The sequence below is a fragment of the Andrographis paniculata genome, unplaced genomic scaffold (genome assembly GCF_009805555.1).
Source record: "Andrographis paniculata isolate CXL003 unplaced genomic scaffold, ASM980555v1 Contig66END, whole genome shotgun sequence".
NCBI classification, from domain to species: domain Eukaryota; kingdom Viridiplantae; phylum Streptophyta; class Magnoliopsida; order Lamiales; family Acanthaceae; genus Andrographis; species Andrographis paniculata.
Genome location: NW_026137602.1, coordinates 4,584,534 through 4,611,678, shown reverse-complemented (window position 1 = coordinate 4,611,678; position 27,145 = coordinate 4,584,534). Strand labels below are relative to the sequence as shown.

Sequence of the window (27,145 nt, the reverse complement as noted above, 5' to 3'; positions counted from 1 at the left end):
TATATATAGTAAAAAAAAAAAATATTATGTACAATTTGAAAAAATAGTGAATAAAAAGTACAAAAATATCTATATAATATAACCGTAAAAACTATTAGTATAAAAAATTTTGACGTGTCTATTTTGAATTTTTTATTTATTTAAGTATAAAATAAGAACAAGATAAAATTAAATTTTCTAACCAGTTCGCAAAGGACGAACATATCAATATAGGCTTTCATATGTAAATATATATAATATAGATGACTGATGAGGAATAATTCAGGCAGAAAAAGAAAAAAAGAAAAAATAAATAAATATATATATATAATACTTTGATTGGACAAAAATTTTAACAAAAATAAATAATAATAATATTTTTATTTTTATAGTAAAAAAATATAAAAGTATAATAATTTTTATTTAATAAGTAAATCAAAATATTATTTTTGATGATAACACAAAAAAATAAAAGTGAACGACGAGAGTAATATTTATATATGGACACACAAGTCTTATATATACGTAGTGCGCATGTGAGCGTCATCACATAATTGAGGACTAAGGAGCAGGAAGCTTTTTGAGCGATGGCTTCCGCAGCACCTTCATGGGGTAACCATTGATTGCTGCATTGCTTTTTCGATTCCACTTGTTGTTGTCAAGTGAATGAATGATTTTTTAACCCTAATTTTGGCTCCGTTCTGATTGCTAACAAGCTAGATTGCGGCTAAAGTTGCTGTGTGAATGAATTAACAGATACTTTTTAAAAAAATCTTATTGGTTCTTCTGCTGAAATGGTTATGGAATTCACAGGTGGAATTGTTGACGTTGAACTTTTGAGGAAGTTGAGAACTGTATTGGACTTCGCGAATCTATTCATCGCTTGTGTTTTCTCTCTGGTTTTGCTTATTCGTAGGAGAAGGCAGACTAGAGAGTGCAGACGAGACTGGTTTGATACAGCGGTTGCGAGCTGTTGTGCGGTCGTGTGCGTAGAGTATTTCGGAGCAGACATATATGGTATTATTGTTAAAACCAATTATGAACTGGATGCTATGAATTGGTACTTAGTGTGCTCAATTAGAGGACTAGTTTGGATTCTGCTATCTGTTTCTTTGCTCGTTCAAGGATCCAGTTGGATCATTTCTGTTGTGAAAGCTTCGTGGTGGATAATCTTTTTTGTGGTCGTTACGGTGTTGAACGTATTGAATTTGGTAGAACTGCATCGTCTAGAGATTTTAGAAGTTGCGCCTTGGGCGGCAACATTTTGTCTTTTTGTTAATGGCGTTAGGAGTCTACGCAGGCTTATTTCTCAAGAAGCTGCAGTCAATGGCAGCTCCTTGGAGCCATTGCTGGGGGAAGAGAGTGAGAAGAGTGAATTTAGTTTAGGCAGCGCATCACTGTTTGGTCAGCTGTCGTTTTCTTGGATCTGTCCTTTGCTTCGGTTGGGTAGGTTGAGGCCTTTGAATCTCGATGACATCCCGTCTCCAGGATCCTCTGAAGACGAAGCATTTTCAGCAAATGAGAAATTAAACAAAGCATGGAATGCAGTGGAGAAGGAAAAGGGCAGTTCGACAAATCTGGTTTTTTGGGCTATTACGAAGGTGTACTGGAAAAGCATGGTGATTGCTGCCACATTTGTGTTTCTCAGGACACTTTCCGTAGTGACCAGTCCATTGCTGCTTTATGCTTTTGTCAACTTCTCAAAGCGTGAGAACAAAAGTATGAAGGAGGGTGTTTCCTTGATAGGATGTCTGGTTTTTCTCAAGATTGTGGAGTCCTTGTCCCACCGGCACTTCTATTTCTATGCCCGCAGAACAGGCATGAGGATGAGGTCAGCTTTAATGGTGGCAGTGTACAGAAAGCAGCTGAAGCTCTCATGTGCAGGAAGGCGTAAGCACTCAACTGGAGAGATAGTGAACTACATTGCAGTTGATGCTTACAGAATGGGAGAGTTTCCAGTGTGGTTCAACATTGGTTGGTCTTCAGTACTTCAGATTTTTTTATCCATAGCTGTCCTGGCTGCAGTTGTGGGGCTTGGTGTGCTACCCGGCTTAGTTCCATTCATCATCTGTGGTTTTCTCAATGTGCCAATAGCTAAAATATTTCAAAAGTATCAGACAGAATTCATGGTTGCTCAGGACAGGAGGCTGAGGTCCACATCTGAAATTCTCAACAGCATGAAGATAATCAAGCTGCAATCATGGGAAGAGAAGTTCAAGTCCGTGATTGAATCTTTCAGAAGGAATGAGTTCAAATGGTTGTCGAAAACGCAGTACATGAAGGCGTTTAGCACCGTGTTATACTGGATGTCACCAACTATTGTTGCCTCGGTGATCTTTTTCGGGTGTGTCATCTTCAAGAGTGCTCCATTGAATTCAGCCACTGTGTTCACAGTGCTAGCTGCACTCAGAACCATGTCCGAGCCTGTCAGAGTATTCCCTGATGCACTGGCCGCATTGATTCAGGTTAAGGTATCCCTTCAGAGGATCAACTCTATTATGCTTGAAGATGAACTCAAGCAAGAAAATTTGCTGGCACAAGATTCAGACATCTTAGTTAACATTCAAGGTGGTTGCTTCAGTTGGGACACACAGACAGCTACTCCAACACTTACAGACATCAATCTGGAAACAAATCCGGGACAAAAGATTGCGGTCTGTGGGCCGGTTGGGGGTGGGAAGTCATCCCTTTTATGCGCCATCTTAGGTGAAATACCAAAAATATCAGGAACTGTAAGTCCATTGTTGATTAACTGGTATTGAGCATATCATACTATCTTGAGTTTACATCTTGTTGGTTGCAGGTGAAGATCCTCGGATCAATGGCTTATGTAGCACAATCCTCGTGGATTCAAAGTGGAACAGTGCGCGACAATATTCTCTTTGGAAAGGCAATGGACAGGGCAAGATACGAAGAGGCTATTCGAGTGTGTGCTTTGGAAAAAGATATTGAAAGCTTTGATTATGGAGATCTCACAGAAATAGGCCAAAGGGGCCTGAACATGAGTGGAGGACAAAAGCAGAGGATTCAGCTGGCTCGAGCGGTCTATAATGACGCCGATATATATCTTCTTGACGACCCTTTCAGCGCAGTGGATGCGCACACTGCAGCATCCCTTTTCAATGCAAGACACGAACATAAACACTATCTTCTTACATGCTGTTGCACAAACTTGATCCAATTGTTTCATGTCTTTCTGCAGGACTGTGTAATGACTGCTCTAGCAAAGAAGACAGTGATTCTAGTGACTCATCAAGTGGAATTTCTCAACAATGTCGATCAAATATTGGTAATATAGTTAAATGTAACTAACTGCCAATGTCGAAATGATTGCAGGACTAAAACTTTTTAGTTTGCCATAACTGTGTGGTAACATGTCTTAGGTTGTTGAAGGAGGACAAATCACTCAATCAGGAAGCTACAACGAACTTCTGGTTGCAGGAACCACATTCGAGCAGCTCGTATTTGCTCATAAAAGTACAGTAGGCTCATTAGACGCATCATCCGGATCAAGCCAATCCGAACATCACACTACACATTTGAATCAAATAGACCATAGCAACAAGGCTTCTATGAAAGAAGAAAGACACATGGAAATCACTTCAAAACCAGGGAAACAGCTAACAGAAGAAGAAGCTAAGGAAGTTGGCGATGTCGGGTGGAATACATTCACAGATTATGTTTCGGTATCAAAGGCATTAGCCTGCTTTTCTGGCATTGCAGCTAGCCAGTTCTTCTTCGTGGCCTTGCAAGCTGCTTCGGGTTTCTGGCTAGCATTCGCCATTCAGAAGAGTATAACCAGTGTCATTGTTGTTGGAGTGTACACTCTCATTGCATCCCTCAGCACACTCTTTGCATTCATGAGAACACTGTCTTCGGTTCTTCTAGGACTTAAAGCATCTCGGGCCTTCTTCTCTCACTTTACAGACTCCATCTTCAGTGCTCCAATGCTCTTCTTCGACTCCACCCCAGTCGGGAGGATATTAACGCGCGTAAGACAGTAATATTCTTGCACACTTTTCATAGATTCTACAAAAACTCATACTTGATATTTGCTTTTTTTTTTTTGTTATCACAGGCATCATCAGATCTAAGTGTGCTGGATTTCGACATTCCTTATGCACTGGGATTTGTAATAGCTGCAGCAATGGAGCTCGTAGCATCAATTTCCATTATGGCGACAGCAACATGGCAAGTTCTCTTTGTCGGCATATTTGCTATGGTACTTTCACAATACATGCAGGCAAGAATCAAGATACTAAAAACTAAAAATCATCTACCATGATCCTGCTTTTAGTGCATAAACATTTATAAAATTACAATTCTTGAATGAAGAGATACTACCAAAAATCAGCAGGGGAGCTGATGAGAATCAATGGAACAACAAAAGCACCTGTCATGAACTATGCTTCCGAGACAGCGCTTGGAGTTGCCACCATTAGAGCATTCCGAATGGCCGATAAATTCTTTTCAAACTTCCTGAAGCTTGTCGACCAGGACGCAAAAGTTTTTCTAGCCTCAAATGCCGCCATGGAATGGCTTGTATTGAGAACTGAAGCAGTTCAAAACCTCACCTTATTCACTGCTTCTGTGTTCATAGTCTTAGCTCCAAAGGGATACATTCCTCCAGGTAAAGAAAATGTTATTTAATTTCTAGTTTCTTTATGTTGTAGAGACACTTCTAAGTGCAATAAAATTCGATTCTTTTCCACAGGGCTCGTGGGACTCTCCCTTTCATACGCCTTTGCATTAACCGGGACACAGGTGTTTCTCGTGCGATGGTACAGCAGTCTCACTAACTTCATCGTTTCTGTCGAACGGATCAAACAGTATATGAACATACCACCAGAGCCACCAGCAGTCATAGCTGAAAAGAGGCCACCATTTTCATGGCCTCAAAGAGGCAGAATACAGCTGCAGGACTTGAAGGTTAAATTTTTTTAGCAATGTCACTCCATTAACAACTTGATCTCCGAAAACAATAACATTGTTCATCGTTGTTCAGATACGCTATCGTCCCAATGCTCCAATGGTTCTTAAAGGCATCACATGCACATTCAGAGAGGGGGCAAGAGTGGGAGTGGTGGGAAGGACTGGAAGTGGGAAAACAACACTGATAAGCGCCTTGTTTCGACTTGTCGAGCCTTACAGTGGACAGATTCTTTTAGATGGTGTGGATATTTGCAGCATAGGTCTTAAGGATTTGAGATTGAAGCTGAGCATCATTCCTCAAGAACCCACTCTTTTCAGGGGTAGTGTTAGGACGAATTTGGATCCATTAGGCCTTCATTCTGATGACGAGATATGGAAGGTTTGATGATGCAAACAAACAAAAATGTCCCCTTTTTCTTAATTTTGCAGTTATCAAGCTTGATTCTAATCAAAGATTGGTTTTTGCAGGTACTGGAGAAATGCCAGCTGAAGACTACCATTAGTGAACTCCCAAACTTGTTGGATTCTTCAGGTAAATTGTAGTTTATTTTAGTGTAATTGGACTTATTTGAAGCTAAATATGTTGAAACTTAGCCAAATTAAACACTAAGCGGAGATCTTTCGTGTTAAATAATTGAGATAAGAAAATAAAGCAATTAAATCCGACTTGATTCCATTAGCGCAATCGAATTCGGATCTAATTAACTAAGGATTTTGTATTATTCAAGCCCACGTCGCAGCTTTAGACCCGACTTACAACCCTATATATATCTATTGTTATTAATTTGGCATCGTCATTTACTTAAATACATTTAAGCTCAATCATTTAATATAGGTTTAATCGAAATAGCTATGTTTAGTCCATGATTAATTTTTTAATCCAACAAAATGATGTTGGGACTAAACAAATATCTGGATGGAGATGTGTGGATTGTTGTAGCCTACAAAAGCTTATAATAAAAGAATGAACAAGATTCTAGAAATATTGCTCGCCTAAGGAAGGGTTTATATTCTGGAAATCGAGCGTGACAGCATCTAAAGAATGGTTATGTTTATAAATTTAAGATTCATTTTACAAGTTTTTAAGAAATGAAATTCATGTAAGATTTTGTATTATAACAGTAGATTTGAGTTGTGTGTGATCAGTGGGCGACGAAGGCGAGAACTGGAGCATGGGACAACGGCAGCTATTCTGTCTAGGAAGGGTTCTTCTGAGGAGGAACAGAGTCTTAGTTCTGGACGAGGCCACAGCTTCAATCGACTCTGCAACGGACGCCATTCTGCAGAGAATAATAAGAGAGGAGTTTGCAGAATGCACAGTGATTACAGTGGCGCACAGAGTCCCCACTGTCATCGACAGTGACATGGTTATGGTCCTGTCTTATGGTACACACAGACACATATAGACATAGTTAGTTATATACCCCAATTGGGAATTCATACGTTTGGGTGATTCTGAGATCTTGATGATGATGACAGGTGAATTGGTGGAGTATGATGAGCCTGGAAAGCTTATGGAGACCAATTCTGCATTTTCAAAGCTTGTGGCTGAATACTGGGCCAGCTGCATTGGGAATTAATTATGCAGCTTCAAGGTAATGATTTTAATTTTAATTAATGAAAATCAGACATTAAAATCCAACCTCTAGTATTATTATGTTTGGCTTGAACCCTTTTCTTGATCAATTTCAATCCCCTTTTCTTTGGTTTATAGACACAAATTTTTGGTGAGTTTTGGAATTTTGAAAAAAAATAGAAGGTTAGAATTTGATTTGATGTTTTGAAGAGAAATAATTATATTTGATGTGGTATTTTTTCAAAAATAAATAATATCGGGTATAAACAGAACTAGTTATTTATTAGCATCACTCACTACTTTTATATGATGCCACCTATGTATATTTAAGAATTTTACTTGGTGGGATCAAAGCAGTGTGTGTTTATAGGTGAGGTTACAGTGTTATTTCATTGAGTATATAATTTCAATTAACATAACACAAAGTAATTTATATTTATGAAGAGCCATATTATATGAACATATTTCCTGTATTAAAAATCAAAGACACTATATGTTGTGTAAACAATTATATTTGTATTATTTACTTAATTTAGCACAAATTATAATCATCTTTTGTAATAATCAGATGAGAGACATTGGAAATTGCTGCATTATTCAGCTGCTCAATAACAGCCGTTGGTTTGTGACTTGGCTGATCGGACGGTTAGTTTGCTTTATTCTTCAGCCTTGTTGAAGGTCATTTTAGTCAACATAATAGTCCTACCATTATGTGTGAACTAAATTTCAAATATAACTAACAATAATAATATCATATATTAAAACTTAATTATTTCCTTCATATTCATCGTAAACCTTAAATTAAGATGAGTGGTTCATATAAAAGGACCTTGGGGCTCCTTTATTCAGTCTACGGCCCATCTTCGCATTAGAAAATTTAGACAGTTTCAGTTTTTACATTCGTTTTTTACCATGAGTTTTATGTTCTCCAAAAAAATTTCCGTCCCTATAATTATTTTATTTTATTATTATTTTTGTAAATTTACAAAAAAAAGAGCATAATTAGTGAAATGGAAGGATTCAGTTCAAATATCCAAAAAAAAAAAAAAAAAACAACAAAACAAAGGATTCAATGCCAACAAAATTGTTCATAAAATGGATAATACAATAAATTTATGTCTATTTTTTTTCTTTTCTTGCCTACAAAATATATGCATTTTATTTATAGCAAATATATGTCACTAGCATGTACATATTCAATTTATTCAAATTTTCTATCATATCATCTCATGTACATTTCAAAATGGCTTTATTTTATATCACAATAAACTAATATAATAATATGTTCATTAATATTTGTATCCATCTCATATAAATATATTTTTTTTTTTTTTCTGTGTGTGGACAAAATGAGTCCTATCTATATAGAGGTATTATAAATCTTGGTAGAATAAATTATATAATATTTTAAAACTATGTTGTTGATCATGATATGAGAGAAAGTGCATAACACAATTGATTGAACTAATAATACATCTATCAAATCACATCTAGGAAACCGTTAAAATGGTATTAAAAATTTGTTGGAATTCAAGGATATAGAGTGCGATCTTTTGCATGTCAGACAGATGTGGTTAGAAATTCTATTTACTATTTTTGAAGTAATAAAACATTATTTCTTTTTCTTTACAAATCAAGTTATAATATAATGTATACTAAATTAAAAATATTTAAGATTATACTAATATATATATATGCATATTTCAAATTGATCCCATTCTGAAATAAAAAGTTGAAGCATAACGTCAATTTATCCCTCAACTACAAAACAAACAGACCCATAATTGCGTAATTATCCAAAGAACCATTAACTCTAATTCCGTGTTTAGTTCAATTATGGAGTACTATATTAGCCCAAACAAAAGAGCCAGAATATGGAGTACTATATTAGCCTAAACAAGAGAGCCAGAAGTTAGTTATAAGGGAAAAAAAATGTACAAATTAATAGAAGCTCAAAAAATTGGAACACTTATACAAAAAAATAATAATAATTAAAAAAAAAAAAGAAACTCTATATATATCCAAAAAAAAAAAAAAGGGACCAAAATCATCATCATCATTTATCATCATCATATCCTCTCTGGTCCTACAAAGAGGGCATGGAAGTTAATACCAGCCCTGAAACTTTTTATCTCACAGTAGATATGATAGCTAAGAACTCCATTTTACCTTAACCAAAAAAATATAAAAATAAAAAAGAACACTAAGGGCAATATATAAGACATCTTCAGTTACCATCACATACCTTCCTCACTTCTACCCAAGCCCGTTAAAAATTCTAAAAACAAATAACAACGGTGGTGGTGCTGGTGCTGGTGCTGGTGGTGATGGGCGGCTGCCGCCGCCGCCGTCTGATCTGGTCTCAGGTACAATGCCGCATTGATTGGGTCTCCGGTGAGTTCTATGCGGGGATGCTTGTTCTGCACAGGGCAATCGATTGATGTGAGAAAAATGAGAGGAAGCTTGAATTGGCGGGGGAATGTGAGACAGGGAACTTACGATTTTATGCATAGTACATGTACAAGCTGTTTGCAGCAGCGCAAGCGATGGAGTTTTCAGACGGGTGCCAGGCGAGGTGGAGGAGCTTTGTAGTGAAGTCGAATGAGTTCCCGTTGGCTTCAACTCCGGGATTATCAGCACCTGTGATGTACAAGTGGAAGAAGATTTAAAATTAGAATTAGAATTAGATCCGTAAAGAAAATTGGACTGAATTGTGTAAAGAAATGAGAATGAGATCAGAACCTCTTCGGACGACGCGAGAGATGCTGGTGCTAAGTGATCTTGATGGCCTTGACGGGGTTTGGACTTGCCTCCTAACGATGTTAGAGAAGAAATGTTTGTGAGTCGAGCAAATTGTTGAATCGAAGCTTTTAACATGGTGGATTGATTAATTACCTCATTGGATTTTTGCTTGCTTCCAATGTTGTGGCTTCAGTGCTTCCGGGAGAGCAACCAAACACGCGGAACAAATTGCTGAAATTGGACAGAAGAGATCGATTGTTCAGGGATATGGAGATGGAAAGCATTGGTGAAGATTAGATCGAGTAGTAGTATGACAAGAAAATATACCTATAAGAACCTGTAGCGACTCGCTGGCCGTCGCCACTTAAGCAGCACTCGAATTTGTCGAAAATGGAGTCATTTTCATACAGGTCACACAGCTGGAGATTATGAAAGTATATTTTGAAATTTTGAGTGATATTTATTGGAAAACAGAATAATAGATGCCATTGAAGTGTATTAAAGAGTACCTTTGGTCTCAAATACTCGTGAACCTGGAAGGTCGACACTGGCCGAGAATCCATATTGATATCCCATAACTGAAATCAATTGGATTAATCAGTTAATGATCAAAAGACATTCCATAGCAATAGGCTATCGATAACTGAAGCTAAATGGATGAAAATAAATGATCGTCACTATGACTATATGTCAATGCTCCAAGGAGAAAATAGAACTTTCTGTGCCCGAATTAGTGAATGCAGTTAAGTAACTACTAACAGAATACTTCCTATTTCCAGAAATTTGATAAGAGTATCCGTAGAGTGAATATAATCCAAATTCACAGTATGTAGTTCACCAATCTCATCTAATTTTGTCACTACAGACACATTGCTTATTGCCATAATCTGTGCCAAATACGAGAATTCAATTTTCAATGTTATCATCTGCTAAAATAAAGGCGATGAAAGACAAGAAAAGTCCAAATAAGAGGCAGAAACAGTTTGAACAAAGAGCACAACATTTTGAACTATGTGCATAGAAAAGCAAGGTAAAAGAGAACCTTAAGAGTCATGTAATCACGACTCAGTATATATCTGCCGTCCTTTGAAAACTTAATATCTGAAATCGAAGCAATTATCTCAGTGAAAAAGGATCTTGAGCCAGGTGCCTCTTGTTCCTCAAATCTGTTTTATATAAGAATGTCAATGCCTCATCAATAAATCACAACTTTCAATAAAGGTGGATCAATGTTAAACAATGTCTTGGAAACCAAAAGAATGAGCCTCACAACCATCGAACATTATAGTACTCACTTCCTAACTGGAAGATGATTAAAAAAACAAACAAAATGAGGGTATTGAGCATCCAGAACATTACAAATATGAAACAAATACTTACAGTTTTGAATGTGAATCACACAGTGCAGATTGCCGCAAATCAATAAGACGAATTGAACCTTTTGAACTACTATACCCTAACATGTTGCAGTGACTGGGATGAAACTCTGCTGATGTTATAACCTCTGTGATGAGAAACAATGAACAATATATTATTGAGTTAGTGCGCAATTGGAGAATAAATAAATACAATTTGTTTACAATCAATACTTTTTCCAGCAGCAAAAATGTAATAAATAAGTCTTAACTGCGTGGAAAATGCTAAATGCATGTTCAACATCCGCCAGAAATAAAAATAAAAGAGAACCAAAATAATCTCAACTTCAAAGAAAGAAAGGGGCAATGACAAAGACAAGCAACAGGGTTAAGAACACGACATGGTATCTTACCAGTAAGATCCTCCATATTTGTTGGCTTTACATCAACGATATTGAAACTTTGATTGCTTATTTCCAAGTTCCAAAGATTTATTCGTAGATCATCAGCTGATATAAATGTTTCCCCATCACTGGAGAGCATAAAAGTAAAAAATAATAATTAATTTAAACAAGATAGGGTATGGATGGTTTGATTGATAAACTAATCAATAGACGAGAGTTTTATTTTGTATCTTTCAGAGTGAAGATGAAGGGAAAATAGAAACAGGAGTTCAAGAAGTATACAAGACACAGTTAGATTCCTTTAGATGCTCCTCTGAGTATAAATTTCTCAATGCTGAATTTTTACCAAAATATGTATTAGAAAGATTGTAGTTGTTTATAGTGCATAAAACATAGGCTGTCTAGGACACATCATGTGGTGCATGTAATGCAAGTAGCTTTTTGAATGATGAACAAATTGTATTTACTAAACATGCTATTAATAAGTAGATAAACAAAAGACCAAAAAATTCTAAGCAATAATATATATATATATATATATATAATGTTATTCATAGACTCTAGGAAAACACAATATTGTTTACTACATTTATGGAGAACTTGAGAATGAATAAGACAATCTTTTAATAAAACTACTTTCAAGAATTTAAACTATAGAAATTTATCAAAAGATTTTATTTTTTCTTAAAAAAAAAAATGTGCATTGAGAATACTAGCTCTCTAGAAATGGTAGAAGTTAGATAAATGACAATATATATATATATATATCAAAACCTCAGACTTCTATTCCTTTAAATAATGTATCCATTTGATAATAGGAAAAGGAGCTTGTTGAAATTTGATGGATGATTAGAAATTGGAAACTTTGAAAGAATTCCCAAGGAAGAAATTAAATGAAAGGGAAAAGAAGCAAAACTATTAAACAACAAAACTTACTAAGCAGAAGAGAAAGGAAAAACAACTAAAAAGAAGGATACAGAGAAGATTAATTGAGTGGCAAGGGAAAAGGAAAAATTTATGCAAAGAATGAAAAAAGAGGAAAAAAATATCAAGGACAAGGATGAACTTACCAAGAATCGAGAGAGAACTTGAGAAGACATGAATGAAGGCCAATAAAATATTGATGGTTAAGAATGGCAACAAACTTGCACAGTGGTACACAGTTACGCCAAAGAAAAAGAAACATAAGGGTGCACCTCAACACATGCCACCTCATCTATGGAAAAGATTGCTGAAGAACCCAATACAGGCTCACAAGAAGGTGATAAAATAGACCATATTGCTCTTTCCCTCCCTCATCAAATCAAGGAAAATCCTTACAAGTAATTATTTCAGCATAATCATGCACGAAAATTAAATGAAAACTCAACCAAATTTTTTTTATGAAGTTATTCGGTGACCACTAAATAAGCATGCAAAAGAGTAAAGGAATTGAGAATTCAGAAATCATCAATCATCAATGCAGATGGATAAAATATCAGCCTTGCATTGAGAATAACGTGGAAAAGAAGAGTCAAATGCAATATTGTAAAGGCAACAAGATGAAATAAGATAGCTGATTACCTGTTATTTGAGATGGAGTTAATATGGTAATCATGAGCATGAGCATATACTCTCCTACATCTTGCAAGAAGGCTAGTCTCACTGCTTGTGACCTACAAATCGTACCGGAAAAGAATGAGAAAAGAGAAGAGGAAAATAATAATAATCATAATCATAAATAAAATATTAGCATTTAACAACAACAACATATATTGAAGAAATATCCAAAGAAACTTAATATAATTATCATAACAGTTAAAATCAAGCAAAAGTTATTTTAACTTTTAAGAGAACCCAACAAGCTAGAAGAAATGGAAACACAGAAATTTATACTAGTAATGTGTAACTCAGTTAAGTACAACTACCACTGGTAAACGCAACGATGGGATGCCTCCAGGTGGAAAAGATATGTCGTTGCTCAAACTGTTGTAGGATCTTTCTGGATAACTACCATTGGCAAGAAATGGCTTAGGACTGGATGAAACGCTACTACTGGCAATATTTCCATTTCCAGTAGACTTAAATGAATCTGCATTCATATCAGCGACTTTCTTGATTTTCTTCTCTTGAACCTGTTCAAAACCAAAACATAAAATCATTCAGAGAATAGAAGCCAAAATGAAATGAAAGAGATTGTTGAGTCATTGACAATTTTTCATCAGTTCTATTCAGAACTTTTATATATTCTTTTGATTTCCTCAAACATAAATCAGTAAAAAGTAAATAGAGAAGGAAACATCCAATGCCATGTTATCTTATACATGTGATTGCATTTTCCATATAAATTTAAAATCCCTACAAGTACACTTGGAATACATAATAAGGAATGATGGTGAAAATAAGTTGGGCTTTAATAAGTAAGCAAAAGTTAGATATAAACTTGAAACTTTTTGTATATAGGGATTAATGCCCTGCTGCATAAAGACATGGATAGAAAACTCTCTTCGAAAATACATCAGAAGTAAAGATAGAAGTCAAAGATGAAAAAAAACATTCACAGTAAGAAATGTGATGATCAAAGTGTTCAAATAAGTACGCAGAAAAGGAAAATATAGAGAGGATGAGTGCAAAGCTGAATATTCTAACCATAGTCAATAAATGGTACCAAAGAATAGCTAGCATTATAATTTTCATACTGCCATTATAGAAGAAAAGGATAGTGATACATCACCTTCCAAAATTTAATGGTTTTATCATTAGTAGACAGAAGAAATAGTGCACCATTAGCTGGCTGGCACCATCGAATCTTGTTGATTTTCTCCTCGATCTCCAAACTCTTGAGATAATCAAACTGAAGATAAAAAGATACCCAAGCAAACATTATATATTCGTTCATATTAATGAGTAGCTTAAGTAGGAAAGCTGAGATTTCAAAGAGATACCTCAGGCTCATGGCTCTGAAATTCAGTCTTGTAACGAAATTCTGGATGGCGAATAACCGGATAGTCCATCCTCTCTAGTTCCCTCCTGTTTCTACCATGCTGCATATCAAATGAAAAGCTAGTAATAAACACACAGATTTGGTGTAAAATAGATTCGTTAAAGCAATTAAATCCTCACCTCCTTTGTATCAGTCCTCTCAAACAACACCACCCTTCCACCACGGTCGCCAGTTGCTAGGTGATCGCCAGTTTTGTCAAACTCAATCGCAGAGATTATATCAACTGAGACAATAAAAATATAGCAGTTATATTATAATAGTTGAGAATTTGTTATACTTTAAGGAAATTACAACCTGGCCGAACAATGAAAGAATGGCAGTAGTAAATTAAAACTGAAATATACATTATAGTACATACATACATGCATATAAATATACTTTCGCATTATAAGGAAATTACAAGAAGATAAAAATCTCACTCAAGTGTGAAAACAATCCACAGAATTTTCCATTTTCAGTTACTACAAGATATTATTGCAGATTCATTGTCTTCAAATTTCCTCTATTGTTGTGATCAACCCAGGAGCGCATCGTATTATTCAAAAAAGCCTAAAGTGCATTTTGGGGACTCCAATGCAGATTAAATCGTGTAAAGCAGAATAAGGAAAAATAATAATAAGAGATAACTTCGCTTTTTACTGAAACCAGCTTTGAGCTCACATTATTTTTGTCTAATTGCGCAACTTCAAAATACATTTGCAAGCCGACAACGCATACTAAACAAAAAGCAAAGTTACATATCTCAAAAACCCAGCATTATCACTTGTTCAGTTAACATTGTATACTTTTTCGAAGTCACATATCGTCATTCGATACACGTCACTAGACACACGTCATTCTATTGAACCCAACAACATAATAGAATAGTCAAAAGCTCCTTTAGAAAAAAGAAATAACACAATAACCTTTAGTCGAAAACTGACAACATATATTCCCATTGGTTGACCAATACAACCTCAATCCCAGCACTAAGACGTAATCGAAACCATAAATTCAACCATCGCCTGTCGTTTCTTAACACACCATCAATTACATCACAATTTCATAGACTTAACAAGCTAACTCCAACCTTATCCCAACATAAAAACTGATGCTTGCAGTACAAGTCATAAAATTAGATCCTCTGAATGATGCAAACTGAAAGAAGGATTGACAAAACGAAACCACAGTAGCTTATATTCAAAAAGGCTCTAAAAAATCTCAATCTCTTTACCCGAAAGAAAAAGCAACAACAAGAAGAAGAAGGTGTAGAAAAACCATAGAGAAAGCTTAGCATTGAAGTCAATTCACTGCACTCTACACTACTATCCCTAAAATCATCAAAACACACAGATCACACAGTTAAATACCTACCAATGAATTTCCATCAATCTCCACTAAATCAAGCGAGTAACAATCCAATAAAAAGGATCAAAATCACAATAACCCAAACCCTAGCCACGAGATCCAAACTCAAAGCAGAAAAATCATTCCACCATTCATTAATTCATCTAATTTACCTTCCTGCACTTCCTCTCCGGCCGTCCGCTCACCGAAAACCTGCGAGAATCTCCACTCGAGCGGCGCAGGGGCACCAGCCGCAGCTGACGACGACTCTCCACCGTCCTCTCCGTTCATTATTGTCGCCAATAGAAACAAATCAACAGCAAAGGAAACACAATCAGAATACAAAGAAAAAAACAAGTGATTCTTCCACGCCTCCCTTCCTCCTCCTCCCCAAATTATTTTCACTTCATCGAAAGAATCAAAACACCGCCCGATTTAGGTCTGGGAATTGGAAGAAGATCGGAGCAGCAGCTGTACGTCGGATTCAGATTCAACCATTTTTCAAGAGTGTGCATATATACATCATCATCATCGATTAGTACAAAAAATAATAATAAATGAAAAAACAATGGAGGATTCTGATTTTCTCTCTCTACGGATAGAGATACTTTCTGTATCTATGATGTATGTCTGTCCGTATGTGCGTAGGCTTACATTATCTATCTTATACTTATTCACACAAATACATATATAACGTCGTATATTTATTTATTTTTTATAATATTATCGTATTTATTTCTCCGCTTATTTTATTACTGATGGCGTTGTTCGGCGCTAGCGACTTTACCATTTCTTGCACTCCCTTCAAACACGCTTTTTATTCACTCATTTTATTTACACTTTTTATGCATAAATTTCTCAATGGGCTCCAGAGTTGGACTTCTAATGGCATATGATAAGGATGGCTTAGTTGTGGAATGACAGATATACCCTTTCTGTATTATTTATTTTTTTATTCATTTCTTTTTAGAGTTTACGTGAGGACCCTTTCTGTATTATTTATTTTATTAATTTATTTTATTTTATTCATTTTTTTTTTAGAACTTACGTGAAGGTTGAAAATTTAATTATAAATTTTTTTGTCGAATCTAATACCCTACAAATTAAATTGATAAAGTAAGTCATACTTTTTTTATTCTTTGATAAAATGAGAATATTTAATTAAAAAATAATCAAAATTTGAATTGATATACATAAATGTTTGATATAATATTTAAATAAATTAAATTTTTCTATGAAATATTTAGTTTAATATTTTTTTTTAAAAAAAAATATAAAGTTAAAGTCACTGCAAATAAAATTCTAATAAAAATATTAATAGTAAAAATAATCGCACATACTAAAGTATTCTTTATTTTATATAAATTACAAATATATTATTTTAATTAATTTATAATTAAATACAAATTAATTTATAATTAAAAAAAATATATAGAGTTAAAGTCACTGCAAATACAATTTTAATAAAAATATTAATAGTAAAAATAATTGCACATACTAAAGTATTCTTTATTTTATATAAATTACAAATATATTATTTTAATTAATTTATAATTAGATACAAATTAATATATAATTAAATAAAAAAAAAATATTTTAAAAATTATTTTATACATTTTTACTAAATAATAATATACTATTATTTTATAATTTTTTCTATAATAATGGAAAAAGATACTTTTAGAAGTGGAGTGGAGGTAGTATAATGAGAATAACGTGGATTGAAAACCAATGAAAAGTTAGAACAAACACAACTTTTTAGTAAAACAACAAAATATGTTCCAAATTGGGCCAACAAAATTTAGGGCCATTGACCGATAATTAAAAAGCTACTTGTGGGCCACCTATAGCAGCCCAATTAATAAAATCGCCAACTCAAAGAAAAGGCTATTGAAAGTTTAGGAAAAGAAAATGAAAAGCTGAAAAATAATTCAAAATTCCACAAATCAAAATCAAAATCATAATTCAATAATAATTTTAATGTGACTCAATTAGTAATCTTTCTAGCTAATTAATAGCTACTGAGTTATAACCGAATCACTTCCCATACATCAATGAAATACCTCCACCATATTATTATAAAATACTTGAGCATAATTTTTTTCAAAAAAAAAAAGTAATAATCCCCAAGAACACAAAAGCAAAATATAAAGAGCACTTTACTTGTCTTTCATCTCCTGTTCTACAATATTTATTCAACTTGTCCGCCATAAATAAAAAATCACATCTAAGTTTGTTCACTTTGTGTTATTTCTATTCTTATACCTGTTCAATATATCATTTTACTCTAAAAATCCTAGCATCTAATACTACTCATTTATCTTATATTGAAACATCAAATTCAATAACTATTTACACTATTAGGGGGCGTTTAACACGGAGAATGAAATTGTAAAGAAATAAAAATAGATAATGAAATTATAAAGAAATGAAAATAGATAATAAAATCGAAGAAAAATAGAATTGAGTAGAGAATGACAATTAATTCTCTTGTTTGGTAAAACTAAAAACTCAGTCGAAAAATATAAAAAAAAATTACAGCTATATGAATAGTCAAGTAAGAATAAATGATTAACCGAATAAAAAAAAATTAACAAATGAGAATTAATAAAAAATATTTTTGACAATTTTTTTTAAAAAAAATTATAAATTATATACCATATTTTTTAAGATTATATTTTAACACAACTTCTTAAAAAATCGTAAAAAATAAATACTTTAACAATAAATTTAATTTAATTTTTGTAAAATTGAAATAGTATAATTTTAAAAAAAATATAAAAATTAAATAGTACAAAAAAATAAAATAAAATAAATATACTTAATATCATTTCTCTCTCTGTATCTCTGCATGAGAGAAAAATGAAAATAAAAAAATAATTTATTTCTCAAGTTCCATTTAATGATCGCCATTTTTATTTCTCTGTACCAAACACAACCTAACAGCATCAGAAACACCAAAAATCAGAGTGCTAATTTTAGTTCGAATTATCACCACCCATCACCTAAAAAGATTTAAAAGCCTAAATAAAACAAGTTACCATTTTTTTCTGGCTGTCACAGTCATGCTCAGAATTTTCATCGAGGCATGTTCTGTATAACAATGGCAAGATGTTAGAATCAATCAAACAAACAAACAGGCATAAGAAAAAGATCAGCAGAATGGGTGCCAAATCGAAAATAGTATCGGAAAATGGAGTGATTTTCTAACTGGTCTTTCTTCACACAGACTTTGATGAAAGTGGCTGAGTCACAACAACTCAACTAATGAAAACTGACATCGACATGAAGCTCTGGATATGAGAAAACCACACGGTTATCATAAATAGAAGTGTGTGGACGACTGTGGAGTGGTGTCAAGATCAATGTGAACCAACCAACCACATATTATAATAAGAATAATACAATCAAACCAAACAAGGCTACATGGAAACCTCGCGAGCCTTGTACATGATTATATAAGCCATATGCCAATCACCTGAAACCAAGGAATGAACGAGCTTTGTCATTGAATTTTGTATATTGATTGACTCAGAGATGATTTAAATAAGAGAGATTTATTTTCTTTTTCTTTTTTTTTTTTTCTTTTTTTAAGTCCTTACCGCCCCCTGAAAGCCTAGTGATGTCTTCCTCCCGCTGTGGGATTGGTTTGTCGTCGTCAAATTGTATCCACTTGCCTGTCGGTTACAAAGGGTTGAGTAAGTGAAATGAATCTGATGAGTGAATGACAAAAAGTAATTAGGAGGTTTTGAGAAGACTAACCATTCTCTTGCTTGACCCAAGCAACGTAATGTCCAGAATCAGCACTTCTGCCCTTGTGTGTGAGAACAGCAACCAAATCGTATATTCCTGTCAGGTGCTTTTCTTTCTCAGCCGGAACACCTGATATCAAAGTTTACATTAGAATATGTATGGTAGAAGAGAGAAATCTCAGGTAGAATGACCATGTTGATCTTCATATCGTCAAGCAAGGAAGGTAAATTGGTAATCACAACAAATAATTATAAATCTCTTCCTAAATCATTGTTCTCTGTAGTAAGTAAATTTCTCTTTTAGCATTCTAAGGTTTCAGAACAGGATTTGTTAAGAAATCCCGAACGTCTTTATGGTAAGTACCTTCCCCAGTAGCAGACTTGGTTGAATCCCCACTTCCATTTGATGGCCCCTGCACGAAATAAAGTAACAACTGAACCCAGAACTTAAACCTACAGGAACACACTTTAATCCATGTATGTGATTTATTCTAAGGTTTCTGTGACCCACAAATTCCTACCTCAGCATCCGTCATCTTGACATCATTATCTGCTGCAGTGGAGGTATTCTCTTTAGGTTTCAGGCCAAGCTTCTTGCCTTCTTCATCCCTTAAGAGCTAAATATGCAGTTTCAAATCAGTAGAAGTTAGAAGCAAATGAGCAAGTCCAAGAGAAAATAATGCATGATCTGCAATATTCACAGTTCAAACGAATGCATGGAAAAAGCTTGTACCCGTCGAGGAGCTTCCAACCTCTTGCGAAGATCTTCCGAACATAAATCATAAACATCTAACTCCAGAGGATAGTCCACTTTCTGCAGAGACATGCAACTTATTTATCAGAAAGATAAGAGCCATCAACAGATTGCAACCTACATCTGGGCGACACAAACTTGGGATTCATACTGCACCACACACTAGTAGAAACTACCAAATAATTGAAATAAAAATTAATCGTATAGTAGATCTATTGAGATAGATAACCACATTACCCGCAGAATTTTTGCCTTCTGGTTTGATTCTCGTTTCCAGAAAAAGCGTACAAATTGAACAGTCAAGTATCTGTAATCAGACAGAAAGCCTAGTCAACTGCTTGGCGCAACTTGCTCTGTAGAACATTTATTTCACGAGCCCCTACAGAAACCATAAAAAACAAAAGGTACCAGTGATTATTGAACACCAAATTGTAATACCTTGGTAAATCGTTTATGCTAGAATCTTTTTTGTAAACAGCAGTGCGTCCCAGAGAAGGAGAAGACTTCTCCAATTCTGATTTAAGACCCTGCACATTGAAACCAGTAAGGAAAATTTTTAGCTACAATCTTCAGAAGAAAAGGAAGGAGCATGCCCAGAAAAGAGGCACAGGAGAATTGATGCAAGCAACCATGTTGAGAATTGGTAAACTCATAATTGAGGAATCCCATCATTGTGACAGTTTCTGATATCAAGGTGTTTCAGAAAATAAATTCTCGCTAACAATAATGCAAAAGGCCGCAAACCCAACTATCAGAATAAGAACAACTAGGCATACCTCAGTATTCAAATATTAAAAAATAATGAAGGCAAGTTCAAAACAATTAATTGGGCTCATAAGTGTTCGTTTTGATCCATCAACAGTTAGAATTTTCTGATAACATAAAGGAAGCAACTTGTATCCAAAGTGTACACATCATTTTTGACTGAGTTTCCTTACTCAAATTCATGCCTCGCCTCACAATCTCTTCCCCCAGAAAAACAACCTTCCTACACCAGGTCATCACTATAATGAAAATAAATAAGCATATCGCATGCAATCTTCTTTTGAAATTGATACCACACAATAGGTAAAACATGATGCAAAGCATATACTGTTTGCACAGAAGGATCACTACAAGACCAAGGAAACCAATATGAAAAATCAATGAAACCAGAGAAGATGAAACTTGGTACTGTAAGGTAATGTGAACAGACACCAATTCAAACTTACATGTTTTAGCCCTTCATGTAGATGATTCACTTCCTGTGATATATGGCATTTGAGCGAATAAACTGTCTCTGATTCAGTACTTTCTTCACCACTTTCAGCACAATAGACCCTAAATGCAAGTCATTAACAGAATATACAGGTTAATGAGAAGATGGTACCAATATTTCCTACAGAAGAGTGCAATTCGGTCATATGTTACTGCTTTGCAAAAATAACAGAGCAATGAGAATAAGATGATTCTGGATGAGAATTAAAATAAGGTGTATTTTTGGCCCCTTTATAGATTCCCCGAAATAAAATGCAAATAGGTTGGCTGAAATCACACTGGGGCTATTAAACTACAAGTCTTTGAAAAGATGCTTTACCAAATTCTGTGTTAGCATATTATTACTGCCTAAATTCATATATTACTTTAGGGGATGGAATGGATCTGAAAGTGTTCCCCATCTGACTGTTGCACTTTCAGGGTAGCATTGTAAGGTAGTTATTCATACTATTTACCAGTCTACATGAAAATTACAGAGTACATCAAAGCTAATGGTGGCAAAAAAAATAAAATGAACAGTTTTCTAACAAGCAAGTATGAAAAGGCATAATGTTGTAGAGCTATAACCAATGTCAATCAAGCATATATTTGGCAATGCCATAAATTAATAAAAATATATTAATCTCTGATGATAACCAGAAAATCATCCAGATAATAGGTACGCTATATTCAAGTGCATATTTCTAAATACAATAACATAGTTAACAACTCTGTGAGAAGAAGCCAAACTAGTGAGGAAACATCAACAATTCCATCTGAATTATTAGAGAACAGAAATGACAGTAATTGAACAACATTGCATGATTTTTCAAAAGTTATAATACACAACAGGTGCCACAATCTTACAGGAGAAAAGAAACACATGAACTCTGAGGGGGGGGGTACCTGCTAACAAGGTTGGTACCAAAAAGTCTCTTTACAACCTCAGAATCTTCACTGCGAAAGAAATACCATGACATACCAAGTACAACATTCAGGTTAGACAATGCAAACTCGAAGAGCTACAGGGGGAGAAAAAAGGTAAAAGAATGAATCCCTGGCAATCAAGGATATTCAATGGTTTTAGCGAGCTGATTTTGTTGAAATGATAAATGATATTAATAGAAGTATCAACACAATTGCATCCAGAAGCACTGTTTAATTCAGATGAGGCATCTTAGTTACCTGGAACTAGGGGATTTAAGAGACAATGAAAGAGTGAACAAAAGTTGTGTCCAGCATTCTTCAGCATCCTACCAATAAAATTGATTCCAGTTAAGTAAGTTCATTGAAATTAAAAGATAAGTTATGTCACAAGCAGGTATACCTGTTGCATGTAAATTCCATTGTGAAGCTGTGCAAACTGAGGATACTTACTCCGCAATGCCTATGAGATTAAGTATTCATTCAGTGGATGTGATTTCTTTGTAGATAGTAGAATGCGTAGTATGATCAACAATATAAACCCAAAAATCATTGGACAAAAGACAGTTTAAAAGGACAATGTGATAACAGCTTGATAGTTCAGACTTCTAAAGCAAAATAGGTAATCAAGCATTCAGGGAACAATTTTAAAAGCACCTAGAATCCTTTATCTACCTAGACCATCAAGCATTCACAGCCAATCTAACATAAATAAATAATCAGAAAAAATGTCTGATAACTGCGTGCCCACAGCCAAAAATCTCATTGGTGCCACTAGAATCCTTTACCTACCTAAACCATCATGCATTTGCAGCAAATGAACGCTAGATAAGCAGAAACAAATGTCAGAAAACCATGAGCATATAGTCAAAAATCACATTGGTGCCACTAGAAAACCATCAGCATTTGCAGCAAATCTAACGCAAATACATAAGCAGAAACAAATGTCAGAAAACCATGAGAATACAGTCAACATTAGCATGGGTGCAACTAGAATCCCATACCTACCTAGACCATCATGCATTTGCAGCAAATCTAGCGCAAATAAATAAGCAGAAATAAATGTCAGAAAACCAAGAGCATACAGTCAAAAACCGCATTGGTGCCACTGGCTTGACATTTTTATCCAGGTCATTAAATAGCTCTCGTGTTGCAACAGTAAGTGAATGAGAAGGCGAATCCACATCATTGCTTCTGACTGGAGGGGGATACCTGAACATACAGATAGATTGCACATGAAAGTTCGTGTACAATAAGATTACAGTGGTGAAACTACATTAAACCTTTTTCACTTATTTGTTTCCTGGGAAAGAGACAACTCACTTAATCAGAGCAGATTTCAACTCAGGGACAGAATGCAGACATTGCACTGTGGAGTTCATATAACAGGTGTTTCCCAAATTTAGTAAACCAGCAGAATGGCCCTACAATATATATATATATATATATATCAAAGCATAATCATTGAACAACTTAAATTTGCATGAACATGTTAAAGGTCAAATTAACAAGCATGTGCAAGTGATTTTCCCAAGGAAGTTAACAAAATATAATGAAGTAATCCGCAAAGTTATCTCTTATTTTGGGAGTGCTAACATATTCAACGAGCAAATTGGTTTGAAGAAGCACCAGCAGTTGAAACTTGAAAGGATTTTTTTTTTCCCTAAGAAGTACACAAATTGGTTTGAATAAACACTTCATAGTTTCCCGTACGATGGCCCAGGACGCAGGGGTGGTTGTGATATTTTGGAATGGGACAGCATTTTATTTGGCAGTGTTTTGGATGTTAAATACTATTGGATGAGTTACTCTTTATTGGCATTGGAAGCACATCACATTGTTGAAGGGTAAATGACTCGCAACCTTACATATTTGGCAAATAAATTGTACTTTTAACAGCAAATTGGACCATTATTAAAAGTTTTCAACATTTTTTTCACTCCATCTTTCATCTTATTGTACTGTGTTAAAATATACACAAATCTACAAAGAACTTACCACTGCATTAGGTACAACTTGTATCAGTCACAAAAGAATAAAATAACTGTATAAAACTTACAAGATCAACAACTTGTTCTTCTTCTGGCAAATCTTCTGCAAAAAGTGGGCCCTTTTCTGGGGCCTTCACAATCTCATCTGCAGTTCCCATCATCATCAATTTCTGGCCCTAAACAAAATGAAATAAATGCATATTAAGAAAAATAAACTTCATAAGAACAATCATAGTAGTCTCATTGAGGGGAAAAAAAAAGCTAGCTTCATCTAAGTGGGAAAAAAAATCTGTTACCTCCTTAACTCCTACTTTTGACCAATCTGCATCGTCCTGTATGGAAATAGAAAATTGAACAGAGCAATTACTTCATGCATGACACTTTTGAAAGAAAATGGAACAGTAAACGTTCAACATGGCACAATGATTTTAAACATTGTTTATTTACCTTTAACAAACCACCTTTGACCATAATCTTCTGCCTTTCAGGCGGAACTCCAGTTAAGTCATACAATTGGCACTTGAAAACGTATGGGGGCTGGGAAGTGTCAATTTCCACATTGGAGAACACCTCCTTTTGCCACTTCACACTCACTATAAAAATTAAGCATCATTAGCTTAAGTAAATAGGTTTCACCAGGTCACTTCAACATTATTCACAAGATAAGTGAAAAGCAAACAGGCTAAACATGAATTATTCCACTGACTTGACATAACCTCTCCATAATTGCTAAAGAATGAAACATGAAAACTCTGAACTGTATGGTATCACAAATATCTTTGCAATAAGTTGGCCTGGCTTGACCTACACAAGCCAAATCCACTTCGTATCTACAGTCCACTCCATAAAGATAACATTTTCTTATCATAAGAGATTATTAAATTGCACTTCACCGCTGTGCCCATCTACCATACCTACCATCTATGCCCAGAGCATGTGCATTTAGCTTCACCTTTAGTCAATCACTCTTGCAAGCATACTGTGTACATGACCATGTTATACCCAATGGTGCTCTGTAGTGTGTCAGCCACTCCTGTACAGCGTGTGCTAAACTACTTCCGTTATTAAGCTACAACCAAAGGCGACTTCAACACTCGTTCATTTTTTATCCAATGAACATAAAACTTTACAAAAACCTCTTTCCTTCATCAGCATTTGAGGATAAACAATCAGGCAAAATGACTGGTGCTTAAGTTAGTAGAAAATAACAAATACGTTTATAAACTACAATTCGGCATATCAAAACCTACCTAGATTGCCTGTCGGGGAACTAAACAGACCACGGAAATCTTTCCAAACAAAATAGATTACTAGCACCATTAAAACTAAACCCTTGCGCGAATCACCCTCGGCGATGGCGACAGATTTTAGAAACTAACGAACAAGTCGTAGATGCGGCGAAGAAATTTACTCGACGTTTCCATCAGTTTTAACAAAATTAAAGGAAGGAAAGCAGCTAATCTCACCTGTCAACATGATTACGATGAGCTCCTGTGCGGTGAGGATCGAGAGAAATCGGTGTGCCGCGTGTTGTGCGGGCTCTTGGCTTGCGCGGAGGGTAAGCAATGAAATGGCATACGAAGGATATATATGTGTGAATATATATATAGGGCTGTATTTTCCTTTCTTCCTAATTCAATTGATGTCTTACAAACCAACGTATTCATACGGTCTATTTTAGGGGAGTTTTTTTTTTTTTTTTTTTACTTTTAATAAAATACAAATGAATAATAATAATATTCTTACGAATGTTTAAATTTGATTTATATTTTTGGATTTATTCGGGTGTGTTTTTATTATTTTTCTTTTCTTTAAAAGAAAATATTAATGGTGCTAATTAGCGCTAGCTGATAGCTGATTCAATTAGTGGTTTGAGTAGGTGATTCAATCTGTATTAAAGTATTTGGTACTGTTAAAGATATTGATATGTTATTTTTTAAAATATTTAATTTTTTTATTTTGATTTAAAATTTATGAGATTCTTTGTTATTAATTATTGAAAATTATAAAAATATTATAAAATATTTATTTTTATTTTTATTATTTAGATTTGAAAAAATTATTTTTACTACAAAATAATAATTTTTTATTAAGATTATGTAAACTATAAAATAATAAATCTATTGCATATATACTTTTATAATGTTAATTATTATTTAATATATATAAATAAATTAATAATTTTTTTTTCATTTGATTTAATTTTAAAAATTTATATATTTTACAAATAAAATAATTTATAAGTAATAATTAATAATAGTAATTATTTTAAATTTACAAAAATAAAAATATAATTTAATAAATTAAAAATATTCAAAATAATTAATAAATACTGCTATAAAAAATATATTTATATGTATAAAATAAATAATTAAGTTTTAAGGGTAAATAAAGAATAATCAAAACTAAAATGAAAAAGCTTTGGTATATGAGCTTTTGAGAAATTAAAGTCCAAAAAGTTTTTTCAAAACGCTAATTTACCAAACACCTAAATTAATTCTTTGACTGGTCAAACAGTTAAAAGCTATGTTTCTCAAACGCCCTCTAAATATTTATTTTTTTTATTTTTATATTATACTAAAAATTAAATTTATATTTTAAACATTATTGTCAATATAAATTTAAGTATACAATTATTCTACTTACGAGTGAATATGATAAATATATATATATATATGTGCTGAAACTAATAAATGTGAAATTATATCAAATAATGAAATATATTATCTATATGTAATTCTTATATTGTGTTGTATAGATAACATAATATATTGAGTGAACTATGTAGGATAAACAACATTTATAGGAGTGTGTTTTATGTGGCTTGGAGTTTTTGAGTTTAGATTTATGAATAGTTAAAAGTTAAATTTGAATAGTTTTTGATGTGATATAAATAAATATTGATATAATATTATGAATGTAAAATAAATATGTAGTATAAATAATAATAAAAAAATTAATTGTTTGATTTTAATATTTTTTAAGAAAAAAAAATTAAATAGTAAAAATATATGATAAAATGCACAAAGTAACACAACCTAGATGTTCGGAGTTTAAACTCATAATTTTAAGGTAACGAATTTACTCTCAGACCACCGCGTAATCCCTCACTGAACAAATAGTTGTGTTATTTTTTTTGATGTAAAATGTGTGATGTTTGGTATTAGTTGACCAAATGCAATTGTTTATGT

At 33.8% G+C, this 27,145-nt stretch overlaps 3 protein-coding genes across 5 annotated transcripts; 1 reads left to right on the top strand and 2 right to left on the bottom strand.

Moving 5' to 3' along the window:
• The first annotated feature begins 507 nt into the window (after positions 1 to 507).
• Positions 508 to 7,373, top strand: LOC127263153 (ABC transporter C family member 8). 2 transcript variants are annotated; one of them, XM_051292140.1, is made up of 13 exons: positions 508 to 591; positions 793 to 2,711; positions 2,783 to 3,103; positions 3,182 to 3,268; positions 3,363 to 3,971; positions 4,058 to 4,222; positions 4,315 to 4,609; positions 4,694 to 4,908; positions 4,985 to 5,290; positions 5,380 to 5,443; positions 6,058 to 6,297; positions 6,391 to 6,506; positions 7,056 to 7,373. In XM_051292140.1, the coding sequence occupies exons 1-12, from the start codon at positions 567 to 569 to the stop codon at positions 6,489 to 6,491; spliced, it is 4,347 nt and encodes a 1,448-aa protein (XP_051148097.1). In that variant the 5' UTR covers positions 508 to 566; the 3' UTR covers positions 6,492 to 6,506; positions 7,056 to 7,373. The 2 variants fall into 2 exon arrangements, with proteins under 2 accessions (XP_051148097.1, XP_051148099.1); XM_051292142.1 differs by lacking the exons at positions 6,391 to 6,506; positions 7,056 to 7,373 and having other exon boundaries at positions 6,034 to 6,160.
• A 1,153-nt stretch (positions 7,374 to 8,526) lies between these two features.
• LOC127263007 (serine/threonine protein phosphatase 2A 55 kDa regulatory subunit B beta isoform-like) lies at positions 8,527 to 16,121 on the bottom strand. Of its 2 annotated transcripts, none has more exons than XM_051291919.1 (15): positions 15,471 to 16,121; positions 14,091 to 14,194; positions 13,913 to 14,011; positions 13,702 to 13,821; positions 12,896 to 13,102; positions 12,552 to 12,643; positions 10,998 to 11,116; positions 10,610 to 10,733; positions 10,272 to 10,395; positions 9,739 to 9,807; positions 9,557 to 9,648; positions 9,383 to 9,460; positions 9,230 to 9,300; positions 8,987 to 9,127; positions 8,527 to 8,907 (listed from the first exon to the last, which is right to left on the bottom strand). In XM_051291919.1, the coding sequence occupies exons 1-14, from the start codon at positions 15,586 to 15,588 to the stop codon at positions 8,991 to 8,993; spliced, it is 1,554 nt and encodes a 517-aa protein (XP_051147876.1). In that variant the 5' UTR covers positions 15,589 to 16,121; the 3' UTR covers positions 8,527 to 8,907; positions 8,987 to 8,990. The 2 variants fall into 2 exon arrangements, with proteins under 2 accessions (XP_051147876.1, XP_051147875.1); XM_051291918.1 differs by having other exon boundaries at positions 12,893 to 13,102; positions 15,471 to 16,118.
• Positions 16,122 to 18,440: 2,319 nt separating this feature from the next.
• Positions 18,441 to 25,560, bottom strand: LOC127263085 (ubiquitin carboxyl-terminal hydrolase 6-like). Its single transcript, XM_051292028.1, has 18 exons — positions 25,421 to 25,560; positions 24,402 to 24,547; positions 24,251 to 24,286; positions 24,023 to 24,130; positions 23,287 to 23,387; positions 23,049 to 23,175; positions 22,367 to 22,426; positions 22,225 to 22,292; positions 21,946 to 21,996; positions 21,015 to 21,123; positions 20,242 to 20,330; positions 20,041 to 20,110; positions 19,783 to 19,863; positions 19,571 to 19,666; positions 19,414 to 19,462; positions 19,060 to 19,179; positions 18,900 to 18,974; positions 18,441 to 18,775 (listed from the first exon to the last, which is right to left on the bottom strand). The coding sequence occupies exons 1-18, from the start codon at positions 25,428 to 25,430 to the stop codon at positions 18,720 to 18,722; spliced, it is 1,452 nt and encodes a 483-aa protein (XP_051147985.1). The 5' UTR covers positions 25,431 to 25,560; the 3' UTR covers positions 18,441 to 18,719.
• Positions 25,561 to 27,145: the final 1,585 nt, after the last annotated feature.